The sequence below is a fragment of the Cupressus sempervirens genome, chromosome 3 (assembly GCF_028749045.1).
Source record: "Cupressus sempervirens isolate cs-2001-9-10 chromosome 3, ASM2874904v1, whole genome shotgun sequence".
Lineage (NCBI taxonomy): Eukaryota > Viridiplantae > Streptophyta > Pinopsida > Cupressales > Cupressaceae > Cupressus > Cupressus sempervirens.
The window spans coordinates 153,564,723-153,575,941 of record NC_143120.1 but is presented as its reverse complement, the minus strand read 5'-3'; the positions used below and the strand labels follow the sequence as shown (position 1 = coordinate 153,575,941).

The 11,219-nt window shown below is 35.5% G+C and overlaps 2 protein-coding genes across 6 annotated transcripts in view; one reads left to right on the top strand and one right to left on the bottom strand.

Annotated features, from left to right (window-relative positions):
* The first annotated feature begins 258 nt into the window (after nucleotides 1–258).
* Nucleotides 259–11,219, top strand: part of LOC149565219 (uncharacterized) — a 34,140-nt gene continuing 23,179 nt past the window's right edge. For 2 of the 3 annotated variants that reach the window (XM_089818771.1, XM_089818772.1), the window contains exon 1: nucleotides 1,071–1,201. The gene's annotated coding sequence lies outside the window, so the exon portion shown is untranslated. Of the gene's footprint in view, nucleotides 663–1,070; nucleotides 1,202–11,219 lie in introns of those variants that run through there. The other variant, XM_089818773.1, reaches the window with a different exon arrangement.
* LOC149565216 (putative NAD kinase 1) overlaps nucleotides 1,675–11,219 on the bottom strand; it is a 361,956-nt gene continuing 352,411 nt past the window's right edge. For all 3 annotated transcript variants that reach the window (XM_089818767.1, XM_089818768.1, XM_089818769.1), the window contains exons 10-11: nucleotides 3,046–3,353; nucleotides 1,675–2,239 (exon numbers count right to left, since the gene is read on the bottom strand). In XM_089818767.1, coding sequence (XP_089674893.1) covers nucleotides 1,916–2,239; nucleotides 3,046–3,353 — 632 coding nt within the window. In that variant the 3' untranslated portion in view covers nucleotides 1,675–1,915. The remainder of the gene's footprint in view (nucleotides 2,240–3,045; nucleotides 3,354–11,219) is intronic.

Here is an 11,219-nt window from a genome sequence, read left to right as displayed (position 1 = left end):
CCATAAATTTCTATTCATTGTTAATTTTTATCAGTTTTGCAATGACTTTCCTAATAGATAATTTCCATTACTTTCCTTGCCATTTTGAGCTTAGATTTATGCCATGGGTCAAATCTAACTTCTGATTTCTGCTTCCATAAATTTCTATTCATTGTTAATTTGTATCAGTTTTGCAATGACTTTCCTAATAGATAATTTCCATTACTTAAGCATTCTCATTTATATCAATTAGTGAAGGAAACCCTTGTCCCGATTTAGAGCCTGACTCACATCTTGAGCCTGTTAGGGATATTCTTCCTCCCTAATGTGCTAATTTTGAAATAGGGAGTAATTATGCACACATCGCATCATCCCACTGCTCCCCATTTTTTATTGTACGACACCGAAGTTTCGGCTCCATCTTTGGTATAGCATAGGATACTTTTTTGACACTACCGACATCTCTAACATTTTGTGCAACGCACTCACAAAATTCCATCTTAGGTTCAAAATGACTTGTGGGAATATAGATTTAGTATATATAGGAAGCGACGTCAACACATAACATATGACAATACATGATGGTACAGACGACACATGAAAAGTAACAACAATCTGTTGATGTGTATTGCAAACTGATATATGTATAATAGCTATTTAGTTTAAAGATTGTATAGAACTCGGTACGTTAGCAAGAACTGTATTCATGCATATTCAGATGCAATTTTAACAGTTCAATTTTGTATTCTATATTCCTATAGTAAGTAGCCTCTCAGCTATGAGAGCTGGATTTGGTATTTTGGACAGTGATTTGCTCCTGTAACGAGCCACCTATGTATTTTGTAATAGGTTACTTCATACTTGCAGTCAACCCTCTCCGTGGCTCTCCCCATCTTGAGTTTCTACAATAAATTATTTGGTGTTGTGTGGTTTGGCTACAGTTTATTTCCTTCTCGCAGTTTTAGTTATGTTATGTGGATAACTATTTAAAAGTTTTAATATTTTCAGAAGAGTACTGATTCATCCCTCCCCTCTCAGTATTCCGGATTTTCAACATAGTTTTGAAATTTGCATATACATCCCACTGAAAAGTAGTATTAGCTAGCTTGTTGCTTGATGTTTTCTTTCAACAACAGATTTAAGTTTAGTTGAATCTTGATGTTGAATGATCTTACCTTGCCCACCTCAGGATTTGGATAATTGAAAGGTGGAAAGGAAGTTGGTATGCATTTCTTATCTCTTGAGTTAACCTATTTTTTATCTTTTATAAATTGAGAGTGATTAAACAATTCCCTAATTATAGCTACATCAAAAGGATGACAAACTGGAATCATTTATGACATCAGAATTATATTAATCTTCATTCCTATTGGATTTCTCTTTACCTAGCTTCGTAGGATCTAAGAAATCTGAATGTTTTCATTCAACAATCCTTGTTTGTCTACAGTTATTAAGCACTCGTGGATAGTTTCACATAAAATTATCTTTATAAAATACAACTTAAAACATCTACTTTTTTTTCTGGAACATATTTCGGGCTCTTCCTTCAAATAGAAGATTTATTATCGATCTGCAAGAGAATAATTTTGGGTACGTGATGGTTGGGAGTACAAAGAATTTTTTGATTTTTAAAAAAATTGAATGATTGTAAACTCTCCATTAATTCAAGAAAGAATGAATAGGCAACACCAGAACAATTCTAAAATACTTGAATAATATAGAATTTTTAAGCATATTATTTAGTAACATAGCCACTTGGAGAAAGATTTTCCATAAAAATGGTAGATTTATTCAAATTCCATGCCAGGCAGTGGACTTATCACATTTACAAGCAGTGGGAGTGAATTCTTGTTATAGAATTAGAATGACAAAATATTAGAGATAAGAAATAGAATTTAGGTAAGGTAGCATCTCCTCAAGTATCAGTGGCTACATTTTATAAAATGCATCTATTCATGTCTCTGGGTCCATCTAGTGACTGGGATTTCCTCAAATTCCAATGAAGACCTTCACGAACACTGCGCAAAAAGTCATGTGTGGAGTCCTCCTCACATGCTGTTGGAACAGGCCATGGAGCCATGCTGCAAATAAGTGCATCTCCCGGTTTTAACTCCTTCCGATCTTTGCCATCAAAAGAGGCCCACGCTTTTCCTCTACTGTTGAAAGGAACTTGCACCTTAACAGTAACATATTCTGGTAAGATGAGCGGCCTAAATGATAAAGAATGTGGGCAGATTGGAGTAAAAAGTATTCCAGGGACCTGCATAAGGCAGAATGATATGGTCAGTGTCAGAAACAAAGAAACTTCAACAGAATCTTTGAATATAATGCCATACAGTTCTCATAATCTACTTAATTTCTGTGGCAATGAAAATTGTACTGAAAATTTCCAACCCTCGTATATCTTTCCACCAATGTGAAACAAAAGGTATCTGTATAAGGAACTCACCATATGGATACAAACTTGTCTGGATTACGGAAAAGAAACTTTAATTGCTAATAAAAAATAAAAAATAAATAATGCAGAAATAAGCTTCTACAGTCAAAAGAAATACCAGAAGAAAGTACCCATAAGAAGGTGCATAGAAATCACAATATGCAACAGATTTCAAGACAATCTTGAATTTTTTTGTGCCGTTTGGCAGAAAACTATTTAAAACTACATAAGCAAGAAAATACTAGATGTGAACATCGAAGACAGAAATTTAGAGTAAAATCTGGCAGAGCTCTTCAATATTATGGTACATAGTTCCCAAGGATTTTTCTCTCTGCCAGATATAACTTTGAAAGTTTACAAAATTTAGTGCATGATCAAAGACTTCTCATTGGTATTCATTTAAGGCTGTGATCTGATTTTCCATTTCATTAGCCATATGAATTCCAATCTAGACATCTAATGAGAAGATCAAAATATGATCTTTGAATTAGTAGATTATAGATTGTTCCTTTTGTAAGATGTAGAAATTCTCATTTTAAAAATGAACAATGTACTTAAAATAAAATCAGGTAATTTATACTGAACTGATTGTATTATCCGAGAATATACCATTCAAAGATTAAACTGACCTGGGGATGCACCATGGAGCCTCCTGCTGCCAATGAATAAGCGGTACTTCCAGATGTTGTTGATAGAATTAATCCATCTCCTTGAACACAGGTAACAAAGGATCCATCACAGTAGCACTCTAAGTAAGTAAGAAATGATGACATTCCACGGTCAATAGTGACCTCGTTCAATACCAAAATGGGTTCTTCTCTCAATCTGTCATCAGGTCCTGCATCTCGAAGAACTTGGCACTGTAAACGATGGCGTAAAGTAATACTAACAGGTCCCCTCATAATCATTTCTAGACAGTCCCTATAGCAGTCACTCTCTGAGAATAAAAGTCAAGGAACTGCTTTCTTTGCTTGCATGGACATGCGCTTGAAGTTCAACTTCAAATAGTCACATTTCATGATTCCTAGAGAACTCGTGCTAGGAAAGAACGAAATCTATACCGCATATTTTAGACAAAATATTACATAAAATAAACTGCAAAAGCATGTGAAATAAGAAATGACTGTTTATTCAAACCCAAATAAAATTTCTCCAACAACTTTCCTCTTTTATGTGATAAAAAAATTCCATACAGAAAAATTCTTTAGATATGTTTCTATGAATGATATTTATTATTATAAAGTAAACTTCTACCAAGAAAGTAAGGAAGTAAGAGCTTTTACGTGGCATAAGAATGAGAAACCTTAACTTATGGAGACTAAGCAGCCTATTGTGTCATTGTCTACCAAAATCATAGATACAAGAAGTCAAACGGCACAGGCTTCTATTTCCAACAACAAAAGAACAATTGTTGTTGCAAGATTGTACAATCACAAATTGTGGTTGAGTCCTCTATTGCTGAATTATTTTGTGTCCATGCCATACCATTTCATGTAACATGTTCTATTTCAAACAAATGTTCAAAGACATAATAGCTGCCAGTCCTCCATTGTTACCACTTGGAGCACATAAGATATGCAATCCTTGATAGAGAATATTATAAGGTGCGCGTATTGTTAGAAGAAATGTGGAAATCTTGGAAAGGGATGACTATTCCATCATCATTGATGGATGGACCAAATATTATTCACTCAGCAATATTACTGACACATGTTCAGTTGGCTCTTACTTATCACAATTATTGATTGTTCAGGTAAAAGGAAGGATGCCATAAAATAGGTTGGAGCCTCTAGTGATGTAATAGTAGTGACCGGTTCAGCTCATTTGTGTTAGTGAGCTATCTTGCTGGTGAAAAGTGTTTACAAGCATATTTTTTGGACTCCATGTGTCCATGTGTTGAACAACACATTGAAGGACATTGGGAAGATAGATTACACGAAAGAAGTGCTGTAAGAATGTAATGGGCACCCCTGAATGTCCCATTAAACTAAACCAAATTGCTGAAAGGAATTATGTCAAACAGTTTGCATTCAACCTCTTATTTCTCCGTTTAATGTTTTAAACCCCTTATAACTCCGGAAATCAATCGTTTATTTGTTTGTTGTGTTTTGTGCATGGAGTTGGTATCATACAACATAAACAAGAAAGAAACTACAATAATATGCAAGGTGGAAATGAACTGCTGCCAATAAAATGTTATTTTCAGAATTCATAAAAACCAAATACATGGCAGATTTATCAACTCACTAATTACTTCAGCATTATTGACATAATACTCCAGCCCATGCTTTCGAACTTGCTGCTACAGTGCCGCATGAATAGTGCTGCTACAGTACTTTGTCCTTCAATCAGTCCACTACCTTCGTAATATCATTCCCTCAAAGCGGCATAAGCGTCGGACAAGTAGTGAAGAAGATATGAGCAAAATACCAAATCTGCCTATTGCTGGAAATGCAACTAAACTGCCTGATAATGAAGCCGATAACAAAAAATTCCAAAGGCCAAACCCCAAGGGAATGACGTCTAGAATGTTACAAGAGAGGATAAACGTCCTCAAATGCCAAGAATGGAGTTGCAACTCATACACCAATTTCTTCTCATATTCAACTTGTCTAATGAAGCCACAAATACTTCCTTTTATTCTATTTCCAAGGGTCCGCTCAACTCGTATGGGCAATGTGGGATAAAAGATGTGTAATATATAAAACATATATTAAAATACCCCTTATGTCTCCCTTGGGTACACATCCTCATAAAATAAATATTAAAGTAACACTTTAATATTTTACAATTAAATTAGACGTTACTTTAATAAAACTTCAGGCATTAAAATGTATTAGCAATCGGACTCCGAATAATGTGAGTGATAGCTCATCGGAAAGCTCTCACCGAGGAGTATCAAATCCAATCACCAAAATTGACCTGCACTGTGTCCTGCCGACTTACTAAAAATAGTAAGTATGCCTGAAACTGAGTAAATCAACTTCCTTTTGGCCCAAACTAGAAATGACTAGGCCAAAACACTCCAGGATCCCATTAAACCCTTCGTTAGCCCTCGGGACCATGTAGAACAAGGCTAACGCGCACACACTTGATCGACTGCTAAAATGGGGACATTACACAGAAATTATAGAAATATAGCTATTCATTTCCAACCATCACACTTCACAACCTTGTTAGGACTTCTTTGATGAATGGATTCCTCAATCTTGTGAATACTAGATATGTCACCTGCTATATGAGGTGCAAAAGCCTCCAAAATTAACGACAAAGTGGGGTGGATGGCCAAAGGCAAGCACAACTGAAAAAAAAAAGTGAAACAAAAGATCACTGACAATAAGGGTCCACAATAAGAAAATGCTGGTTTCTATTACTTAGTTTCTAAAAGGATAATTTACTATTGTTTTAAACTTGTAAAATATTTTCATTCTTTTAATAACATTCACTCTTTGCCACTTGAGTCTTAAACTCGTAATCTTTTTTGAAATTAAGATTTTTCTAACTTACTTGTATTTATAGATTTGTTTGATCCTTCATTGCACCTATCATGAAAGTCATAAGAGAAGAAAAGACAGACTCTCCTATTCTTATGAGACATTTGATAGCATGCTTGGGAAGATGAAAAAACCGTTCGTAGTAGGATCTTGCTTTGGATTTTATAAGGAGAATATTTGGTCAGTTGATGTGGTAGTGGAGCAATATGATCACTCCATTTGATATGGAAATCTATGCTCTAAATCACAGATGATATGTAATTGGTTTGGAAGAGGGCACTCATATACTGATGAAGAGGTGAAAGAAGGGCTCATGGAGGCCCTTCAAAATATATATATTGTAATGTCTCCATTTTTGGCGAGCTCTTGTAGTTGATTGAGCTAGTTCATTATAACGACCCTCGTGAACTAATAGGGTGATTTGGGGGTTTCAGTTGTGGACTTACTATTTTTAGTAAGTCTACTTTTGGCAGTGCAGATGATGGTGCTGACAGTCGGTCATCACCTGCATCAGATGAGGCTATTTATTATGCGATCTCATATTTATTAATTTATTATTAAAGTTTATATTATTATAATGACATTTTATTATTATCATATGTTATAAAGTAATGTTCTGTTGGTGAAGCTTCTCAAGTGGAGTTTCATTTGGGAAACAAATGCCTTTGGGGAATTATAAATATGAGCTGATTATAAAGGAAAAACATCTGATTATCTATTTTGCTTTTGTTGTCTTTATGAGGATTTCTGAGGTTGGTGAACTCTATGCCCTTGCTGAAGTATAAAGGACTGATTTCTGAGTGGTGTGCTTTTACAGCTGCTGAGGTACTGCATATTTAATTAGAGTTTGATAGCATTGAATTGGCGAGTTCTGTTATTTACTGTTGCTAAGAAGACTATGTGGTTGTGAGTGGCTTGCAATTTAATTTGCAAGTGGGAGATATTGTTGTTTGAAATTCTGATTGCATTACCTATTGCAAATTGAAGAAGTTTGGTCTGCATTCCAAAGGGCTATTATAGTGTATATTATACCTGTTCATACTTCTGCACGATAGACTGATTTTTTTGTGAATTTAATTGCAAGCTGGGGCTCAACATGCACCATTGGTAGGTGTCATTTACAATGGAAAAGTAACTGCCTAGGGTCTGCAATTATTGGTTACTGGTGGCCGCTGTTCCACTTACAGGCAGCATTTGGAGTTTTAACAGGCCTGCAGTCAATATTCAGTGGGCTGAGTATGTTTTTGAAGCCTGTGATCAGTCATTTAACGGCTGTGTTAAATGTCTGAAGCTCTGCAACTGGAAATTCAGGGTCATGTTTGAGTAAAAGAGACCTGCAAACAATCACACAGGTGTTGCGTTCATTTTCTTGGGGTCAAAATTCCAGTTTAGAGGCCTGCATTCAAGTTGGAGGGCCTGCTGTGTGAATTTGAAGGTTGGCGTTTGGTATCAAGGAGGCTTGTCAGTGGTTCTTGAGGTCTGTGAACAGTTGGCAAGTTGTCAAGCCAAGAATAATTCATCATTGTGCAATTCCAGGTTTATCATTTAATGAAAATGATTCCCAACTCTTACTTGGTAAAAATTTATTGCACAGTTGGGATTGATCTCAATTATTTATGTTCAGCATCTAGTTTCATCTTTTACATTTAAATGTAGTCAATTCGCAGAAATGTATAAATAAAAAAGAACAAAAAAAACAAATATATTCTAAAAACATCATATATACAGTAATAATAGAATGTGTGCCAAGTGTTTGACGGAATGTCAAGCAACTGAAATAGTGAAAATTGATGTTAAAATTATCAACCGGCTGGGATTATTACAGTGGTATCAGAGTGGTTTTCTTGCCAGCCTGCAGGAATTTGGCTCAGTTGACTATTTGATTAGTGCATTATTTTGGAATTTGGTATTCACCGTTCATGGATAGAGATAGGAGATTTATTCTGGGTAGGTACTATACTAGAATGAATTTCAAGGAGCAAACAAACATCTTGATGGAAAGCATGGAAAGGCTTAAACAACATAAAAAGATTGGATGCAAGGTTTCAGATCCGGTATTAATTGACAGGGAAGCTATTTACATGGCTTCTTTTTTTTAATAGGTCTCTGACTATGCAAGGAGATAACATGGATATTGGTTCTGATTTGCCTGACAACAGTGAAGATTTTTGGCATTGTAATGATATAGTGGTAGCTACCGATGTTTAGAACACTCCTTTTGAGTTACCACATGTCAGTGCTGAGGTGTTGGACACATTGGACAAAGGAGGTCCTAGGCTTTTCAACCTAGAGTGTGCGATGATACTACCATATCAATAGCTACTTCCATGATGGATGAGCCATTTAGTGAGGTACTTGGCAGCAGTACCTTAGATGTTCAAATGTGCATTGCTGATAGTACACATGTTATTGATTTTGAGATGACTGATGTAGATACAATATCTTGAGATTCATTCTATGGACAATCCTTTGTTTGAGATGGATTTGGCATCGTCTTATGACAATCCACTTTTTGAGGATGATGCTGATCACTCACTTGAATGGAGCTGGTGATCTGATTTAGGATCTATTAGTTTTATGATTTAATCCCAACAATCATATATACTTTCCTGATCCAGGCAGTAGTTGCATGGTATGTATTTTAAACCGTTGAAATTACAAGAAAATTTATGCTTTAAACACAATTAATCAACTATGTGTTTAATAACAATAAAAAATTCAAGAATCGAGAGAATAAGAAAGAGAATAAAGAGACGCAAACAATTTGATACGGAGTTCATCCGAGTAAGACTACGTCTCCGGGTCCGCTTCTCCATCGGGGGATCGTTCTATTAATTCTGCCAAGCAAAACACTTTGTTACAGAATCCAAGCTTCGAACATTCACAGTCTCTTCTATGCACTTGAAGGCACTAGACAATACCTTCGTGCTTACAAATTTTCTCACAAGGAAAAATTATTCTTTCCTTTACAAAAACTCTCTTTGCAAAAATTCTCCAAGACTATTTTTTTCTCAAGGACTAATAGTCCTTACAAAAGGCAATAACCCCCTTTTATACAAAATATTTTCCTTATTTGGTCTAAAACCAAATAACAAACATAATAACCATTTCCCCCAAATAATAATTAACAAATAACTCCCTATTTTGGCCTTTATAATTACAAACCATACAAACGAAAATGCCCCTTTAATTAATCAAACAAATAACAATATTTGTTTGAAATGTATGGTAAAAAGGGTTCAAATATATTCCATTTGCATATTTTTAGGGATTATTTTTAATCCATATTTTATGTTGGGGTTTGGAAAAAAATATACATATAATCATCACGTTCAAAAGGCCATTTTCATTTTTCAAAATGGGGCTGATTTTCCATGTCATTGGGCTGATTGGGATTATGACATCAATGCTGATGTCATCATTTTCAACCTTTTTCCCTCTAATTTCAAATAAACAGAACTTCTACATACAGACTCCATTTCTGATGAACAAGCGCCATTGGAAAGCTTTTGATGAGGTCTTCAATTTAAGACCCACTGTTGACCACTTTTGAGATGGTCAAATTTCACCTCTTTTTATTAAGTCAACCTTTCGTTTGCCAATTTAACCCAAACTTTGACCAAGCATAACTTTTCACCATGACCTCCTTTCGACGTGATTCAAAATGCATCAAGATTGTATCAAGAAGCTCTAGTCACTAATGTTGATTTTGTTGTTGTCGGTAAAGATTGTGTAGCCGACGGGTTCATGTTGTCAGTAAAGATTGTGTAGCCGATGGGTAGATTAGGATTATTATGTAGCCGATGGACCCCTTTGGGAAGGTTCGACGGGAAGTATTTATACTCTGTCTAGGATCATTGTAAAGCATATCATCTTATCATCAATTATGTAATATCTTGGCATATACGAATAAAGGAGTACTGCTGTTGTTGTTCTTGTTCATTGTCTGTGTGCATTGATCCATTTAATCTATGCGGTAAACATCTGTCAGATTCTGAGACTATGAAAATTTTAGGCCTTCTAGATCCACCTGGATCAGCTGGGCACAATTTACACCATTTGTAGACACAATTTAGTTTCCTATAGTGGTAGTTGGTGATGTTCGTATATCTACAAATTATGATACAGTTGAGATGAGTGCATTTGTTGAGAGTAGCACGGAACTCCATCTTGCACCAAGTTCTCCTCTAGCTACACCTTTTGTAGAGGTTGTTGATGAAGTTGAGTCTACTGTTCGGGATTCTAGTGCATCAGAATTTCAGACAGGGCTCACAAAAGAGTTTTGGGATGTGTACATGATGTGGAGTACATATGGTTTTTGCTTCTGACTCTCATGTGCATGATCCCTCTACACTTTTAGTTCCAGCTACTTGTGCCATCTCTTCTTGCTGCTTTTTTAAAATTCTCTCTTCTCTAGAGATTCCTCTGAGAGAGCTTGCATATCACGCATAACATCTTGGGGTATTGCCTTATGTAACATACCAATTTTTCCTAACCAATTTTAATCAGTATTTTAACTAGCAACTAATTCCATTCACAAGACAATGATCTCAACTAACAATAACTAGAAAGAAGTAACTACTATCTAATTTATTTGCATATTAACATCAACGAAGTGTAAAGGAATTATACAAATGATTAATTTGTTATCATGAAATCAATCTAACACGTTCAACTGATTATAAAGTAACAACAACTACCAATTTTAAACATGCATATATTTCTACACTATCAAATTATGCTTTCATTATTCTAAAAGTAAATGTGCAAAGAACATACATATATGATGAAGAATTCTCTTTGCCTTGTTGTTCAAGCCTCGACATTGGTAAGAGGAGAAGCATTGACATAGGCTTAACCTCCCAACCGCGAACCATACTTATCCCCACACATCCTAACTTAATAGAACGACCCTCCCTACCTCGAGATCGGGCTTGGGATGTTCTTAAGTCTAGCCAGCTGAGTAATTAGGTGGTTTGAGTGTCCTATCAGTTATTCCCCAAAATAATTGAAGCATCTGGACAAACAAAAAAAGATCTCATGATAGACACATCTGCCTGTTTCTACCTTGGCCAAGGATTTCGAAGTTGGGTTCGTAAACCCGATCTCCACCACTCGAATTGACAACTGTTTTCATCATTAGGACATGCATGAGCTATTATATATGTTTGTTTTGTAGTTATTTGATTTAAATTTTGATTCTTGCACGGAATTCTTCACCTCTTCACCATTTATGGCTTCTTACCGGTGAATCCTAGGTGCGTAAGAGATTATATCCACTTTATCTCAATTTCACCTCTTCACCATCG